The following is an 18,973-nucleotide window of genomic DNA, read 5'->3' as shown; positions in this document are numbered from 1 at the left end:
AATAAATGATTATATGACATTCAGTTGAACTATGCCCTATAGTTTTTAGCATCATTTTCCCTCTGTTCCCTGTAACCATAACTACTAGGTGCAACACACAAACATAAACACATATAGGCTGCAACACTCAAGAAAACCCAATCTTTGATATTACTCTCTGTTAACATTTTATGAAACAAAAATGCTGAAAAACTGCAACTTTCTTCCCTATAATAACCTTACATCCAACACACTTTCTGGGCATTCATAAAAATCCAATCTTTTATTCTCTTTCATGTTTCTTTGACTCATTTGGTTTACATTCAAGACACAGTTGGTCAAGTCAAACCAAAAAAGATTCAATTTTTATGAATCTTTATTGAATCAAAGATTGTTTATTCTGCAGTTAAGTTAGTGGGTGCTAATCTTTATGAGGATTTGAAGCAATGAGAGATGAAATCTGCAACAAAAAGGTTTTTTTTTTAATAAAGATTGTGTATTTGTGTTTATATTGTTGACTGTTTGTTGATCACAATGAAGGTTTCATGGCCTAAAACAATCAAGAAATGGTTCAATGTGAAGAACAAAGCTGAAAATTTTCATGCTGATGATTTCATTTATGGAGGTAATATTTAATAATTTGTGATTATTATTATTATTATTATTATTATTATTATTTATTTTTGTAATTTTCTGTTATATGATCATAGCATATGGGAACATTAGTTGACTTGTTATTCACTTATTTACTTTATTTCAACATCAGTCACAATATGTTATTCTGCAAAAGTGGCATTTGGGAATTTAAAATTGTTCATCTTTGCTCCTCAAAATCTGTTCTTTGTTTTCTTTCTTGTTTGCAGTCAAGATCTGTGATTTGATCTGAAATCTGTCAATTCAAACCCTCTTTTGTGTTAGAATTAAATCCACTGTGGCAAATGACAATAACCATCTATTTTTTTTTTAATTTAATTTATTTTTGGATTTCCTTTTTCAGGTAGAGATGAAGTATGGAGGAACAATTTTTCTGAACAAGAGGTGTGTTCTATCAAGAAAAGCAGAAAAACAAGAACTGGTACAGTTTCAGACTATTTTATGCATTTATTACCTTTGGACCACTCTTCAAGTTAAATTTTTTATTTTTTTTATAAATTCTACATGATTATAGATAAGGAGATTGATGCAAAGTGCAAGCATGAAAAAAAGATGCATGTTTCATAATTTATTGGATAAAAAAATACATTTAAAGAATGTTTTTTTCTAGCATACAATGTGTTATTTTCGACTTATTTACTTTAGACAGTTTATTTCAATACTGGTTCGTATTAACTTTGTTTTTGTGCTAGATTAAACTCGTAAAATAAAAAAATAGATTAAAGTAGAAACTGGTTAAAATTGACGTAATGTGTAACAAAACGAATTTATAAAATTGCAATAGAATGAGTATGATATTATAGCCATATTTAACATCCAAATCATTTAAGATCTCATTTTAGTTAAGTTATTTTGTAATAGTAAATTTAATAAGGAGTAATGTAGGAACTATACTCAACTGTGCATATTCACTTTTTGAAGTAAACAAGTATATAAACTAAAATAGTAGGACCGAAAGCGATTTCACAACAACACAGTATATGATATGACATAATATGCTATTTTTAGGACGTTTACGGTTTGTGAGTTAACAACCTATTTTTCTAATGCAACTTATCTTTTATTTCCTTATTTTATGCCTAAACCGGCTACAAAAATGAACAGAACGATCAAGTAGAAGAAGCGCGAATTATCCTCAGACAAATAAGATTGATCCTGATCATGCCCAAGTTAAGGATGTTGATAACTATAGGTTTGTGCAAACTTTTCTATTCGTTTCTAATTATCGTTCGGTTTGTTTATTATTTGCTTTAAAAATTGATATAGGATCTTTGTAGCAACTTGGAATGTGGCTGGAAAATCTCCTACAAATGGCTTAAATCTTGAAGATTGGTTGCATACTTCACCTTCTGCTCACATTTATGTTCTTGGGTGAGTTATAGTTATAAAAAAGCCAATTTTGAGTCTTGGACTTACGAATTAAACGGGTCGAATGAGAGAGGACGACGCACATTTGTACGGTTACAAAAAAATTGATTTAACAATATAGTGTTAGGATCAAATACAAACACTTTTTAACATAAACGTACAAATAACTAGAGTAATTATTATTATTAGTCTGCGTCATTTCTTGTAGTGGAACTGCTCTAGTTCAAAATTGTAAGTAATAATAATTACTTTAGTTATTTGTACATGCCTGGCTTTATTATCCGGTGGTATAAACAAGTTGACTCATTTATTATTTATCAATTAGGTTCCAAGAAATCGTCCCATTAAACGCGGGAAACGTACTGGGAACTGAAGACAACGGTCCAGCCAAAAAATGGCTAGCGCTCATCCGAAAAACACTCAACACTCTACCCGAAACCAACGGTCTCCACACCCCGCCACCAGTACCCGACCCACCAGTCGAGTCCGATTCGGATTTCGAAGAACCATTAACCCAACACGCGCCTTCTCTCCTCCACCGTCGATCCTTCCACTCCCAAAGTCAAAGCATGAGGTTGACCAACAATGACGTGGCAATCCAATAAAGTTTATACTTCCCAATCTTTTAGTTTCTAAGTTTATAAAATGTATGCTCTTTTGTATATTAACAGCTTCGGATAGAGCGTAGACGGGGGCGCGTATTCCAAGGATGGAATGAAGGGTGCATATATTTCCCTCCAACTTACAAATATTCAGATCGATACGCAGGATATGATACGCGTCCTAGAGAAAAACGAAGAACTCCTGCATGGTAATTATACATGGTGGCAAAATGGGTGGGTCGGGCTTAGAGATGGCCAAAAAAAACCAGTTGGGGAACCGGTTTACCGGTTTAAACCGGAAACCGGTTTTTACGAAAACCGGTTTTTTAAAAACCGGTTTGACCTGTTTACAAACCGCCGGTTCGTCTTTCGGTTACAAGTTCTAGATCCAAAACCGGTTAATGAACCGGTTAATGGAAAAACCGGTTTTTTTTATTAACCGGTTATGGAAAAACCGGTTAACCGGTTTATAAAAAAACCGGTTTTTGACCGTTGTGGAAAAACCGGTTAACCGGTTTCTCCATAACCGGTTAACCGGTTAAAAACCGGTTTTTGAACGTTGTATAACGGCTATATGCCCGTTTTTTTTGTTTTTGGACCGTTTTTTTTTTTTTTTTACCATTTTACCCCCACAAACATCTATATATAGTTTAGGTTGGGTATTGGTTAGATCACACTCGATTATACAACTCCAAACGCTCTAAACGTTTATTTCATACGCGATTATTTTGTTATCTCACGCTCAATTATACCACATTACCACTCCATACGCTCTTATTTCGTAGTCGTTTATTTCATACTCGAGTATACCACTCTTATTTCGTAGTCGATTATCATGGCCTCCCAAAGTGCTGCTTCATCCGTCAACATGGGTGCCTCGAACACGGGAGAAACGGTCGTTCGGGTCATCCCCACGAAACGAAACCATGATGTTTGGCAACATTTCGACCTATGCGAAATGTCTAACGGTAGCCAAAAAGCTCGATGCAAACATTGTTTGAAGTTTTATGGCAAAGATGCAAACTCCACTTTAAAAGCGCATGTACAAAGGCCCTTTTGCAAGGCCTTGAAGGACGAATCGGGAAGTAGTTCGCAGCCGGAGATGACGAATCAAGGAGCGGTGTTTACGTACGACGTTGAAGCGGTACGTCAACAGTTTTCAAACTTTGTGATTCAACAAACACTTCCTTTCAACCACTTCGACAACCCTCAATTCACGGAGATGATGCAAAACTATGTTCAACCACGCTACCAACACGTAAGTCGTTCGACCCTTAGAAGAGATTGTCTTAAAGCATGGAAAAACGCTAAATCCGAACTAATTTCATACTTTTCAAACTTACAAACTGGTGTAAACTTAACAACGGATGTGTGGTCGGTACCTCACGGTTCGCCCGACTCATACATTTGTGTGACGGCTCATTGGGTTGACCCCGAGTCGTGGCAAATGATGAAACGAACCGTTGCGTTTCAATTGTTTGATTACCCGCACACGGGTAGAAATATTTTTCAAATATTGGATAAAGTCATTCGACAATACAAGATTGCACATAAAATCTTTTCAATTTCGTTTGATAACGCGTCCAACAATACGGTCGCGGTTGGCCATTTAAAATTAAAGTATAAACCTATTTGTGATGGAGCGTTTTTTCATAGCCGATGCATTGCACATATTATCAACTTGGCCGTGCAAGATGGGTTAAACGTGATCGAAACGCAAAGAAACAATTTTAAAAGAATGTTACGAGATGTTTTTAGCAACAATAAAACATTTTCAAGATACAAAAAATTTTGTGTAGAAGCTAATTGTCAATGGTTGGGGCCAAATTGGGATTGTCCAACAAGATGGAACTCGACTTGTAATATGTTTGAGAAAGCCATCCAACAAAAAGAATCATTAATTGCGTTTCATCAAATTTTGTCAAGTAGGAGTAAATGTCCACCGTACGATCCTAGAAACTGGTTATTGATTGAGATCGTTACGGAGGTCCTTCAAATTTTTAAATCTTGCACAACTAGTTTATCCGGGGTTTACTATCCAACAAGCCCCATTGCTTTACCAAAAATTGCTGTCATGTGCACAAAGTTGAGTGAACTTCATTGTAGGGGTGCACCTTATTTTGATATGGGTGTAAAAATGAAAGAAAAATTTAGAAAATATTTTCAAGAACTACCCGCTGTTTTGACATGTGCTGCTGCGTTAAACCCTTGCATCAATGTTGGTGGTGTTGAAGCTTTAATAGAAAAAATTTGTGATGAGCTAGGGTTAAACGACGATCAAAACCCCTATTATAGCCAAACTTTAAAGAATGCTTTCTGTGACATCTGACCCGATCCGACCCGACCCAGGTACCCGTTTCTCTGACCCGAACTCTTTCTTTTATGATTTAATATTTATTTATACTTATATTTTACTTTTAATAATAATAATATACTTTTCCTTCCCGACTCTCTCTCTCTTTCTTTCCGCCGTTCCGTCCCTCTCCTTCTCTCTTTCCGCCTTCTTTTCCCTCTTGTCGCCGTCCCGCCCTTACGCCTTGTTTCCCTCTTTTTCTTCTAACTCTTTGCTTGTCCTTTGTTCCTTCCCGCCTAAGGTTGTCTGCGCAGCTCCACGCGCCAGACTCCCTTACAAGGAATCCTGCGTGAAGACCACCTGTTTCAGCGATACGCGAGACGAACTCTTCTCGCAGCGCGTTAAGAATTGTAATTCTTCTCGCAGTGCGCGAAGGACGGAAGTTCTTCCCGCGACGCGCTAAGGATTTGTAGTTCTTCTCGCAGCGCGCTAAGAATCGTAGTTCATCCCTCGACGCGCGAAGAATTATAGTTCTTCCCGCGGCGCGCTAGGAATTTTAGTTCCTCCCGCGGCGCGCTAAGAAATGTGACTCTTCCCGCGGCGCGCTTAGAAATGGTAGTTCTTTCCGCGACGCGTTAAAGTTAGTTCTGTCTGCCTTCGCGCTCGCGCTCTCTTGACCTTCTGTGTCAGCCTTCTCGCGTCAAACCCTTTGAGTTTTCTTCTGTTTAAATCTAGCCGTTTGCTTTTGAGTTGTCTTATCTTTTGAGCTGTTGACCTAATCTGCTTTATGTCTGAAAAGTTACTTTCGGCGCAGCATGCGCACCAACCCCATTGGTTGACAGATAAAGTGACTGATAATCTTTTGAGATCTGCTTTTGCCATGCTTGACCTGTACCTTTATCTACCCGCCCATGCTTTTTTTTACTGTTCCCTGACAGCTTTATCTTGCTCCCTGCAGCTGCCATATCTTTTGATATCTTTTGCTTTTGGATTCTTATGCTTTTTGATATCTTTTGCTTTTGGATTCTTATGCTTTTTGATATCTTTTGCTTTTGGATTCTTATGCTTTTTGATATCTTTTGCTTGATCCTGTTAAAGATCCTTTCCCCTTTTCTAGGGATTATGTCTCCTAGGGTTTTCCTATAAATAATAATAATATTTTCATAACACTAAACACACAAAACACTTAATCTCTCCTGTTCTTTTGCTCCTTGCTCTCTGCCTCCGTCTTCCTCCCTGTTCTGCCATGCTTTTCCGGTAATATATATTATATATAATAATTTACTTATTAATTATGCAAACTTATAATCAAGACTTGAAACAAATCATTAAAACAATAATTTTATTTATAGGTTAACTTGTGCTTGTTTAAAGTTGGTTCTTGCTTTATCTTACACCGCATCGTTTATCATGTGAGTAATCTCGTACCTAATCCCTTTTTGCTTTTAATGTTTTGGGGTGTTCATGTGTTCATACAAACTTAGAGTCTTAAACTTGTTTATGAACTTTAGTCGCGCAGTACCCCATGTGTTGAGGACGTAGACTTGGCTGTTTATTTGTATGTGTGGATCATTAACCGTCTTGTCGGTCTATTCCGCAGTTTTCATGGTACCATTAGATGAACACGGGAGAACTATCGTTTATGATTTTCTCTTTTGTTTACACATGCACAGTTAGTCTTGTTTGTGAGCTCAATTGTGAGCACTGGCAGTCTTATGAATCTTAGAGTTGGTCCCGATCAGATTACACCCTTGTTGAAAACCAGACATACACATGTTGCGCGCAGATTTTATCGTTATCTATGTATTGTATTAAACTTGATTTCTCACCAACACGCAAGTGTTTGACGTTTATTTTAACACATGTTCAGGGTTGCAGTAGCTGTTTTGGAGCTTGTGGACACATAGGAAGTTTTCTTTATTTTGGACCTAGATTAAAATGTATCAAGACAAGTTATTGCTGTTCGAATATTATGATTTATAATATATTGATTTATGATGATTTATGTTATCTTGTGTTTACCCTGCGCGTGCGCAAATGAATGTATTTATTAAATATTGACACCCAATAGTGTCACGAGTAATGAAACAATATGTGGCGCCCCGATGTATAATCCGCCTTTGGTCGGGGTGTTACAGATTGGTATCAGAGCTCGTTGACTTTAGGATAGGTGGTTAGACGTAACGGCCTAGAATACCTAAGAGTCCCTTCTCGCGCATGAGAGAAATCTCATGTTTGCGCGCTTATTGTTAATTACTCGTTATTTGTGAATATGCTCGCGCTTGCGCAGTATATGATTTTATGTTTTATTTCGCGATATTTCGATTTTTTTTTTTTGAATTTCGATTTTTATTGATTTTACTTACATATTCGTTTGTGGGATTTGAAAATCCGAAAAGTCATGGTGATACATGAATAGTTGATTTTCAATTTCCATTTACGATTATGTTCTGAGGTTGGAGACTTGAAAAGTCATGGTGATACATGAATTGTCAACCTCCAATACTCATTTTCTTGTATATTTTATATTGAAGATTGGAAAGTCATGGTGATACATGAATCGTCAATCTCCAATACTCGTTTACTCGTATATTTTAAATTGAGAATTCGGAAAGTCATGGTGATACATGAATTGTCGATTTCTGATTCGAATTTGTTACCTTTATTAAGTCTGCAATTAGGGTCATTTATTTTACTTTAACTTTTGATAGCATCTAACTCCGTGAAACCAAGCTTTATAAGATTAAAACTTTGCGCTAAAACCAAGATATTAACTAAAATTAAAAACTTTTATAGAATGCCTCCGCTATCTCGCCGATTTCAGAGAAGAGAAGCCTCGCGCATGCGTAGACAGCAACGTTCCCAGGAAATGGCCGCCGCGATAGCCCAAGCCTTGAGCCAAAACAATACCAACACCTCTGGTTATAACATTAAGTCCTTTAACGCGGGTAACCCTCCAAAGTTCACAGGTCTTGAAGGAGCCACCGTGATGCTCCAATGGCTCGAGAAGATAGAAAACACTTTCCTCCACACCCAATGCCCCTCAGACAGACGAACCCTATATGCTTCCAGTGTCCTGGAATCTAGAGCGCTTACATGGTGGAATGGAGTAGCTCATGCGCGTGGCGCAGAAGCTGCTTCCAGCATACTCTGGGAGGAATTTAAGGATCTCTTGACGCGAGAATTCTGCCCTCCCAACGAAGTTAAGCGCCTGGAGGAAGAATTTTGGAATCTTAAGCAGTACAGCGGAGAAGCGCGCGAGTACGCGACGCGCTTCCACGAGCTAAGCTTACTGGTCCCTCACCTTGTTACCCCTTCACGCCGAGCAATCGAGAAATTCCTTGGGGGTCTCCCCATGGAAATTCAAGATTCTGTATGGGCCAGAAACCCAGTAACCCTCTCTGACGCCATCGAGTTGGCCGCTGTGCTCAGCGACAACCATGTCAGAGCAGGAACCCTGTTCCTGCGGGAAACTGAGAAGACCAAACTCACCAAGACTGCCCCTGAACCAACAGAAACCAAACCAGAACCCTCAAACCGTAACAACCTCAAGCGCAGGCGCAAGGCCTATGCGCTTACCAACCCGCCCATTGTCCAGCAACCCATTTATCAACCTCCAGTTTACGCGCCTAACCCTCTGTCAGCCTACCCAACACCTCCTGTAGTCCATAACTATGCCTTAACCAATCCCGCACTCCCTGCCCCGCCAACTAAGAAACCTTACACAGGAAATCAACCCTTTTGCCCAACCTGTAGATTTCACCACCCAACCCAAACCCCGTGTCGACTTTGCAACCGATGTGGCCGTACTGGTCACACTGCTGAAAACTGTAGAGTCCTTCCCGCCAATCCAATTGCGCCAACACCACCAGTCTACCCGCAGAATCCACAACCAACCTACCAAAACCCACGACCCAGATCGTGCTTTAACTGCGGTGATCCCAGTCATTTCCGGAACGCGTGCCCAAGACTACAAGTTCAGATTACGCAAGCGAATCCGGTGAACCAGATTTCAAACCAAGTGACGCGTGGACGAGCTTTTAACATAACCGCGCACCAAGCGCAAGCGAATAATGACGTAGTTAATGGTACATTTTTGCTTAACGGATTTTATGCTTCTGTACTTTTTGATACTGGCGCCGATCGAAGTTTTATCTCTCGCGCCTTCGAGCAGAAGCTTGCGCGACCGCGCAACGATTTAAAAGAAGATTTTTCAGTTGAATTGGCTAATGGTGAAACTGTTTTAATAAACTCAGTGATTAAAGATTGCACGCTTAACCTTAACGAAAACGATTTTCTAATCGACCTCATCCCTATGCCTCTTGGAAGCTTCGATGTTATCATTGGTATGGACTGGCTCTCGAAGAATCGCGCCGAAGTTATTTGCGCCAAGAAGTTGATTCGCATTCCTCGAGAAAATGGTGATCTTCATATTTACGGCGAAAAACCCTCCCGCGGTCTTAAACTTATGTCTTGCGCCGAAGCCCAAAGACTCATGCGGAAGAAGTGTATTGCATTTCTAGCCCATGTGGTTAAACTTGCTGAAGAAGAGAAGCTTCGCGATATCCCCGTCGTGCGTGATTTCCCTGAAGTTTTTCCTGATGATCTTCCTGGTATCCCTCCCGCTCGTGAAGTCGAGTTTCGTGTTGATCTTGTCCCTGGTGCTTCCCCCGTAGCTAAATCTCCTTACCGTCTTGCACCCGCTGAGATGCAAGAATTGGCAAGCCAACTTCAAGAGTTGACTGCTAAAGGATTCATTCGCCCTAGCTCTTCGCCCTGGGGTGCTCCGGTGTTGTTCGTTAAAAAGAAAGATGGATCGTTTCGCATGTGTATTGATTACCGCGAGTTGAACAAACTCACCATTAAGAACCGGTATCCCTTACCGCGTATTGACGACCTCTTTGATCAACTCCAAGGTGCCTCCTGTTTCTCGAAGATCGATCTCCGTTCTGGTTATCACCAGTTGCGCATCCGCGATGAAGATGTTCCGAAGACTGCTTTTCGAACTCGTTATGGCCATTTTGAATTCTTGGTCATGTCCTTCGGTCTAACCAACGCACCCGCCGTTTTCATGGATCTAATGAATCGGGTGTGTAGGCCTTTCTTGGATAAATTCGTGATCGTGTTTATCGATGATGTTCTGGTGTATTCTAAGACCAAGGCCGAGCATGAGCAACATCTCCGATTGGTATTGCAAAAGCTTAGAGCCGAGCAGCTCTTTGCCAAGCTCTCCAAGTGTGAATTTTGGTCTGATGAAGTACAGTTTCTTGGCCATGTTGTAAACAAGATGGGTATTCATGTCGACCCATCCAAGATTGAAGCAATCAAGAACTGGATTACGCCATCCTCTCCTTCCGAAATCCGTTCCTTTCTGGGCTTAGCTGGTTACTACCGGCGATTTATTTCGAACTTCTCAAAGATCGCTTTGCCTTTAACAGCTCTGACGCACAAAGGTAAACCGTATATTTGGGGCTCGAAGCAAGAAGAAGCCTTTCTAACGCTCAAGCGTTTGTTGTGTGAAGCTCCTGTTCTTGCGTTACCTGAGGGTAATGATGATTTTGTCGTGTATTGCGATGCATCCAACCAAGGTCTCGGTTGTGTTCTTATGCAACGAGGCAAGGTTATCGCTTACGCATCAAGGCAACTTAAGGTTCATGAAAAGAATTATACAACTCACGACCTCGAACTTGGTGCAGTTGTTTTTGCCTTGAAGATCTGGAGACACTACCTTTATGGTACTAAGTGTATCCTCTACACTGACCATAAAAGCCTTCAGCATATCTTTGATCAGAAGGAACTTAACATGAGACAACGCCGATGGAACGAACTCATCAGCGATTACGATTGTGAGATCCGGTATCATCCTGGTAAGGCTAATGTGGTAGCCGATGCGCTCAGCCGAAAACCCTGCCAACTTAACTGTATCTTGCCGCGCACGCATCTTCACTTTGCGCCGATCCAAAGCAACCTTGAATCGCGTATTCGTGACGCGCAGCGCGCATCCATCAGTAATGGTAACCTTCGCGCCGAGTTAGCGTGTGGCGCGGAAGCACACTTTGTCCCTAATCTGAGTGGAATTCTCTGTTATCTTAATCGCATCTGGATTCCCTTTGATGAGAATCTTCGCGCTGATATCCTGAGTGAAGCGCATAAATCTCGGTATTCTATTCATCCTGGCGCTGATAAGATGTACAAGGATTTGCGCATTACTTATTGGTGGCCCGGTATGAAAAAGGATATTGCTGTGTTCGTAGCTAAATGTCTGACTTGTTCTAAAGTGAAAGCTGAACACCAACGCCCATCTGGTTTGCTCGAACAACCAGAAATTCCTACGTGGAAGTGGGAATGTGTAGCGATGGACTTTATTACCAAGTTACCTTTGACAGCAAGCAAACATGATAGCATTTGGGTAATAGTGGATCGATTGACTAAGTCTGCTCACTTCCTGCCCATTCGTGAAAACTACCGTGTTGAGCAACTCGCGCAGCTTTATGTCAAGGAAATTGTCTGCCGCCATGGTACTCCTTTGAGCATCATATCCGATCGCGATGGCCGTTTTATATCTCGCTTTTGGAAATCTCTCCAATCTGCGCTAGGAACTCGCTTGGACATGAGTACGGCATATCATCCTCAGACTGACGGTCAGTCTGAGCGAACTATTCAAACTCTTGAGGATATGTTCCGATCTTGTGTTCTTGATTTTGGAGGTAATTGGGATTCGCACCTACCTTTGATCGAGTTCTCTTATAATAACAGCTATCATTCCAGTATTGGTATGGCCCCATTTGAAGCACTTTACGGTCGTAAGTGCCGCTCCCCGATTTGTTGGAGCGAGGTGGGAGAAGCTCAAATCACAGGACCCGAACTTGTTCAAGAGACAACCGATAAAATCGCCAAGATCCGTGATCATCTGCTGACTGCCAGAAGCCGACAGAAGAGTTACGCAGATCGTAGGCGAAAGCCTCTCGAATTTCAAGTTAGTGATCTTGTTCTCCTCAAAGTGTCGCATTGGAAAGGTGTTGTCCGCTTTGGGAAGAAGGGTAAGCTTGCTCCTCGTTATGTTGGTCCATTCAAGATTCTCGCGCGTGTGGGAAAAGTTGCCTACAGACTTGACCTGCCGCCCGCGCTCAGTAATGTGCATCCAACGTTCCATGTATCCAATCTTAAGAAGTGCGTAGCTGACGAGAACCTTCACATCCCACTTGATGAAGTTCAAGTTGATGAATCTATGCATTTCGTTGAGAAGCCTGTTGAGATTATGGATCGCGAGGTTAAGCAAACCAAGCGCAGTCGTATCCCTATCGTGAAAGTTCGTTGGGAGTCCAAGCGCGGAGCCGAGTTTACATGGGAAAGGGAAGATCAAATGAAGATCAAGTACCCGCACCTGTTCTCTGCGCAACCTACTTCGAGATAAATTTCGGGACGAAATTTCTTAAAGTAGGGGAGACTGTGACATCTGACCCGATCCGACCCGACCCAGGTACCCGTTTCTCTGACCCGAACTCTTTCTTTTATGATTTAATATTTATTTATACTTATATTTTACTTTTAATAATAATAATATACTTTTCTTTCCCGACTCTCTCTCTCTTTCTTTCCGCCGTTCCGTCCCTCTCCTTCTCTCTTTCCGCCTTCTTTTCCCTCTTGTCGCCGTCCCGCCCTTACGCCTTGTTTCCCTCTTTTTCTTCTAACTCTTTGCTTGTCCTTTGTTCCTTCCCGCCTAAGGTTGTCTGCGCAGCTCCACGCGCCAGACTCCCTTACAAGGAATCCTGCGTGAAGACCACCTGTTTCAGCGATACGCGAGACGAACTCTTCTCGCAGCGCGTTAAGAATTGTAATTCTTCTCGCAGTGCGCGAAGGACGGAAGTTCTTCCCGCGACGCGCTAAGGATTTGTAGTTCTTCTCGCAGCGCGCTAAGAATCGTAGTTCATCCCTCGACGCGCGAAGAATTATAGTTCTTCCCGCGGCGCGCTAGGAATTTTAGTTCCTCCCGCGGCGCGCTAAGAAATGTGACTCTTCCCGCGGCGCGCTTAGAAATGGTAGTTCTTTCCGCGACGCGTTAAGGTTAGTTCTGTCTGCCTTCGCGCTCGCGCTCTCTTGACCTTCTGTGTCAGCCTTCTCGCGTCAAACCCTTTGAGTTTTCTTCTGTTTAAATCTAGCCGTTTGCTTTTGAGTTGTCTTATCTTTTGAGCTGTTGACCTAATCTGCTTTATGTCTGAAAAGTTACTTTCGGCGCAGCATGCGCACCAACCCCATTGGTTGACAGATAAAGTGACTGATAATCTTTTGAGATCTGCTTTTGCCATGCTTGACCTGTACCTTTATCTACCCGCCCATGCTTTTTTTTACTGTTCCCTGACAGCTTTATCTTGCTCCTTGCAGCTGCCATATCTTTTGATATCTTTTGCTTTTGGATTCTTATGCTTTTTGATATCTTTTGCTTTTGGATTCTTATGCTTTTTGATATCTTTTGCTTTTGGATTCTTATGCTTTTTGATATCTTTTGCTTGATCCTGTTAAAGATCCTTTCCCCTTTTCTAGGGATTATGTCTCCTAGGGTTTTCCTATAAATAATAATAATATTTTCATAACACTACACACACAAAACACTTAATCTCTCCTGTTCTCTTGCTCCTTGCTCTCTGCCTCCGTCTTCCTCCCTGTTCTGCCCTGCTTTTCCGGTAATATATATTATATATAATAATTTACTTATTAATTATGCAAACTTATAATCAAGACTTGAAACAAATCATTAAAACAATAATTTTATTTATAGGTTAACTTGTGCTTGTTTAAAGTTGGTTCTTGCTTTATCTTACACCGCATCGTTTATCATGTGAGTAATCTCGTACCTAATCCCTTTTTGCTTTTAATGTTTTGGGGTGTTCATGTGTTCATACAAACTTAGAGTCTTAAACTTGTTTATGAACTTTAGTCGCGCAGTACCCCATGTGTTGAGGACGTAGACTTGGCTGTTTATTTGTATGTGTGGATCATTAACCGTCTTGTCGGTCTATTCCGCAGTTTTCATGGTACCATTAGATGAACACGGGAGAACTATCGTTTATGATTTTCTCTTTTGTTTACACATGCACAGTTAGTCTTGTTTGTGAGCTCAATTGTGAGCACTGGCAGTCTTATGAATCTTAGAGTTGGTCCCGATCAGATTACACCCTTGTTGAAAACCAGACATACACATGTTGCGCGCAGATTTTATCGTTATCTATGTATTGTATTAAACTTGATTTCTCACCAACACGCAAGTGTTTGACGTTTATTTTAACACATGTTCAGGGTTGCAGTAGCTGTTTTGGAGCTTGTGGACACATAGGAAGTTTTCTTTATTTTGGACCTAGATTAAAATGTATCAAGACAAGTTATTGCTGTTCGAATATTATGATTTATAATATATTGATTTATGATGATTTATGTTATCTTGTGTTTACCCTGCGCGTGCGCAAATGAATGTATTTATTAAATATTGACACCCAATAGTGTCACGAGTAATGAAACAATATGTGGCGCCCCGATGTATAATCCGCCTTTGGTCGGGGTGTTACACTTTCAACACCACCTTGTCAAACATGTATGATGTCTACCTTACAAAATACGGGTCGTCTTCCCAAATTCGTGACTCGTTAAGAGCTGTTGCCCAATCCCAATCCCAAACCGACCTTGAAATGAGGATGTACTACATGATTTGGGAAGACGCCGGTAAACGTCAAAAGGTAAACACCCCAAGCAGTGAACTTGGAAGGTATGGTGGTACCAACTTTGTGAAACACATGACTCCGGATGAATTTAGAAGTCTTGATTTGCTCGCTTGGTGGAGAGGTAAGGAGGATGAGTTTCCGATCCTCGCCGCCATGGCCAAAGATTTACTAACGGTCCAAGCTTCCACGGTAGCTTCGGAGTCTGCTTTTTCTGTTTCTGGCAGGGTTATATCGATTAGGAGGACTCGACTCACTGCACCGGCTATAGAGATGTCGATTTGCTACAAGGATTACTTGGACTCTTTAGATAGGGCACAACATCAACGCTCACTCGAGGGGGAAATGGAGTATGAAGCGGGCTTGTATGAAGACGAGGTCAATGAAGGACACACTCAACCAATGACCGATGAAGAAGCCGCGTACGACGATTACCTAAGAAATAGCTCGGGATCGGGTAGCGAAGAAAATTAGTTAAAGAAACAGCAAACATGGAGGCAAATCATGAGTAAGAAACAGCAAGTTGTTCATGTAATCGTGTCTAAGCATTCTTTTTCCTAATATGTGCTCTTATTTACTTGTTGATTTGGATTTTTCTAATTTAGTTAAAGAAACAGCAAACATGGAGGCAGATCATGAACAAACTGCGATTGGGAACAACATGAGCATCTGCTAGTTCACGATTTAATGTTTGTATTTTTGAGTTAAATCATGAACAACAGTTCTTGGCAGAGATTTCTTCAGTGTTAATGATTTAATGTTTGTATTTTTGAGTTACGAATATGCGATAACGATTTAATGTTTGTATTTTTAATGTAAAAACTATAAATGAAAGTTATGTGTTTTTAATCTTTGGTTTGTTGAAAACACATTCACCAACACACACTCATACTCATCTTCCAAGCAAAGAACCCTAACAACGAAAGCAAAGAATGGCTTCGGTCAGTCCGTTTTGCCTTGTAGTTACCGTTTTGCCTTGTAGTTACCGGTTTGTTTATACTGTGAAAAAATAATGGTCTTCATTAAGTACAAAATATAAAAAACAAATATTCGTATTTGAAACCGCGAAATTTAAAAAAAAAAAAAAAAAAAAAACCGGTTAATAAAAAAACCGGTTAATAAAAAAACCGGTTTATTAACCGGTTCTAACCGGTTTCTAAACCAGTCCTAACCGGTTAGACCGGTTAGGGTTTTGACAGCAAAAAACCGGTTATTAACCGGTCCGGTTATTAACCGAACCGGTTTTTTTCCGGGCCAAAAAAAACCGGTCCGGTTAATAACCGAACCGGTTTTTTTAAAAAAACCGGTTTGTGCACCTCTAGTCGGGCTGGATACGGGTCAAAACGGGTCAGGTTGACCCAAAAAAAATTTCCTCAATATTTTTTTCTATAAACATTTTGTGTTCAAAATCTCGTTACTCAAAAGATATCATTTCAATAAAATTATTAAAAGGACTTTATGTATCAAACTTTGACCTGTCTATATTTCAATAGTTTGTTTTAACTTGGTTAAGGGTGTGCATGAAACCAACATAACCGGCCCCGTAACTGAAATAATTGAAACCAGCCCAAAACCGATGGTTTTTTTCTTTATGTTTTTTTTTCCTTCCAAAAACTGAATTTACGGTTCAGCTTTGCATGCACCCAAAACCGAAAAGGCTAAATCAAACCTTAAAAAAAATTAAAAAAAAAAAAAAAACTCTACATTTTTAGTTGAATTTATAGATTATTGTTTTTATTTTTGAATGTTAGATAAATTATTAAAAAAAACTACTAAAGGGTGTATCCGAAAAAGTTTAGGTCCAAATGTTTAATAATCAACTAATTAAAAAAAATTAGGGTCAAGGCTTCATACCAAATTAATTTTTTTGGGCCTTTTTTTTCCGGCCCAAAAGATTTAAGCCTAAATGGTAAAACCAAAATGGTTTTAAACGTTTGAGCCCAAAATCAACCCAAGCCGAAATGGTTTTAAACGTTTGTTCATTCTTTGCGTTTTCAAATTCTTGACGCATTTTATTATTTATAGGTGCGATCGTATCTTGTGGTATGGTAACGGGCTCCATCAATTGTCTTATGTTCGAGGGGAGTCTAGATTTTCATATCATAGGCCCGTTTACAGCATGTTTTTTGCAGAAGTCGAATCTATTAACCGTACAAGATTCAAGAGAAACACTAGTTATTCATCTAGGATTGAGGTGGAAGAACTGTTACCATATTCATATTCATGTAGATATAAAGGTCTTAGTTTTAACTGACAAGCGACCGCGCGTCACTGCTAGTTCATTCAGTGAGCGGGCCCACCGCGTGCACATTCTTCCAACGTTCCAAGAAAAGGTCAACCCTTTAACTTTTTTCGTTGTCACATTTTTTTTATATTTTTTGAGAGGTGTTTGGGATTGCTTATTAAAACTGCTATCTGCTTATTGCGCTTTTTAATGCAATAAGCAGATAAGCAATTTTTATAGGCTAAACGCCCCCCTAATTCATTTAAAATTTTGATTTAACACTTTATGTTTCTTGATTATATAGGGCTTTTGGACTTCACTTATCATTGGGCAATTGTTTGAAAATAAACAAGAAAGCCGTTGCTAGTCGGGTTATTATGCTGGATTTGTATGTTTAAATCAAACCCGCAAAGCATACAATCACGAGGTGTAAATAGAAGGCTGAAATAAGTTGCTGATTAGTGTTTTCTTGGTGGGATTTTGAAGATGGGATTTTGAAGACAAAGGTCATGTTTACATGAAGGCATCACCTTGATTTGGTTATAGAAATTGAGATGATTCTTTCTTAATTCTTGTTTAATATTTTGAAAACATTTGCTATTGTGCATATACTATAAAACTTATTTGATTGGATTGAGTTTGCACACAACAAATCAATAAAGTGTTACCACTATCGATAAATCTGTCTTGTCTACTATGTATTCGAGTCTGATATACTGGTACGATACTTTAGTAGTTACTAAATGTCATTACTTTTTTTTTAGTGAAACAACCCTAAAGTTAGGTTTTATTGCTTTAAGTCTTAGTTTTCAAACCCTTTAATATGACCGGCTCTTAGATATCAAGTGCCCAGACCGAGACGGAAAAAATATGCCCCTTAAGCCTTAACGTACTAAATAATGTGAACATTTTTTTAAATGGCGATTAAAGTTATGACAATAAAATAAAAATTAGCAAAATTATGGTATTGAAATGAGTTTATGACATATTAAATAGGCTAATAGCTAACCGAGTATTTGTGAAGCTCTCATAACATTCTTGATAGCAAATTAGTGAATCAACTCTTCGCAGTTTATGCTCTCTAATATTCCGTTCTCGATAGTTATCATCGCCAACCCGCTAAGTCTTTCGTGGGCATTGCTGATCGTAAATAAGATTTCAATAACTACAACTTCAAAAAATTCTTTTCTGCATATGCTACCGTGACTGTTGGTATTCAAAGTCGACGTGGTTGTTATCCCGCCTACTTGTTTCATTTTTTTTTATTTAACTTTTATTGATTAATTTAAAATAATAGGCATTTTTTCAATTTTTAGTGGGTCTATAAGTCTTTGGGCAATTTTAAAAAAGTGGGTCTAAAAGGTGTTTGGGTATTATAAAAATATTTGAGATTATAAGCATTCGGGCATTCTATATATATAACATTGGAAATTTTTTTATAAAGGTTTGCCCAAAAAAAAAAAACATGCTCTGGCCAAGCGCCCACATCGCCCACCAAAGCCGGCCATAATGTCACATTAATTAACGAATCATAACAAGAAGAAGCTTGCCTTTAAACAATCATGTTGAATTTATCTGCGTTAATACATATTCACGTGTGATTTAAATTTATACGTTAAATTAGCATTTGCTCACATATGAAACAGTTAATACATATTCACGTGTGATTTAAATTTATATGTTAAATTAGCATTTGCTCACATATGAAACAATGTTATACATGTTATTGAGCTCAAGTTCATAAATCATAAGTGAAATGATGCATATATGAACTAGTGATACATCCTACATGAAATAGTGCTAGTTTACATCGTAAACAAGTTGATCAAGCACACATTTGTGTTTCGAGTCAAAACTCTTTCGATATGTAAGTCTCTAAGTAGACATCAATTTTGTAGTAATACGATTTGTTTCATTACTATAAAACAATAAGTCAATGATATACCTACTCTATTGAAACACTTATAGGGTGTCCACCTCACCTATGTTAATGTGTCAATCAAATACACAACTCGGGTTTACTAAAGAAAAAACACAACGAACGTGAAATTTTTAAATGTTTTAACTTTAACTTTTGTAATTGTTTAAAAGGGGAAATAAACCGAATTGGTACTCAAAAATTTAATATTTTTTGCTATTCAAT

At 39.3% G+C, this 18,973-nt stretch overlaps 1 protein-coding gene and 1 long non-coding RNA gene across 2 annotated transcripts; both read left to right on the top strand.

Moving 5' to 3' along the window:
* The first annotated feature begins 322 nt into the window (after positions 1-322).
* LOC143599800 (type I inositol polyphosphate 5-phosphatase 4-like) lies at positions 323-2,606 on the top strand. Its single transcript, XM_077077672.1, has 6 exons — positions 323-452; positions 520-604; positions 977-1,054; positions 1,738-1,825; positions 1,900-2,004; positions 2,327-2,606. The coding sequence occupies exons 1-6, from the start codon at positions 426-428 to the stop codon at positions 2,604-2,606; spliced, it is 663 nt and encodes a 220-aa protein (XP_076933787.1). The 5' UTR covers positions 323-425.
* A 99-nt stretch (positions 2,607-2,705) lies between these two features.
* On the top strand, positions 2,706-17,241 carry LOC143599803 (uncharacterized). Its single transcript, XR_013147355.1, has 3 exons — positions 2,706-2,812; positions 16,632-16,939; positions 17,135-17,241. It is a non-coding gene; the product is annotated as an uncharacterized LOC143599803 (long non-coding RNA).
* Positions 17,242-18,973: the final 1,732 nt, after the last annotated feature.

Source organism: Bidens hawaiensis, unplaced genomic scaffold, assembly GCF_021521415.1.
Source record: "Bidens hawaiensis isolate Kalapana, Puna unplaced genomic scaffold, B.hawaiensis_p1.1 tig00052906_1, whole genome shotgun sequence".
Classification (NCBI taxonomy): Eukaryota; Viridiplantae; Streptophyta; class Magnoliopsida; order Asterales; family Asteraceae; genus Bidens; species Bidens hawaiensis.
Note: the sequence above shows the minus strand (reverse complement) of the source record. Positions and strands in the feature narration are given on the sequence as shown.

Excerpts from the sequence above, each read along its gene's own strand:
- LOC143599800 (XM_077077672.1), top strand. The coding sequence starts at position 426 with ATGAGAGATGAAATCTGCAACAAAAAG. Across the intron at positions 1,055-1,737 it reads AAGCAGAAAAACAAGAACTG|AACGATCAAGTAGAAGAAGC; the intron begins GTACAGTTTCAG and ends AAAAATGAACAG. Across the intron at positions 1,826-1,899 it reads AAGGATGTTGATAACTATAG|GATCTTTGTAGCAACTTGGA; the intron begins GTTTGTGCAAAC and ends AAATTGATATAG.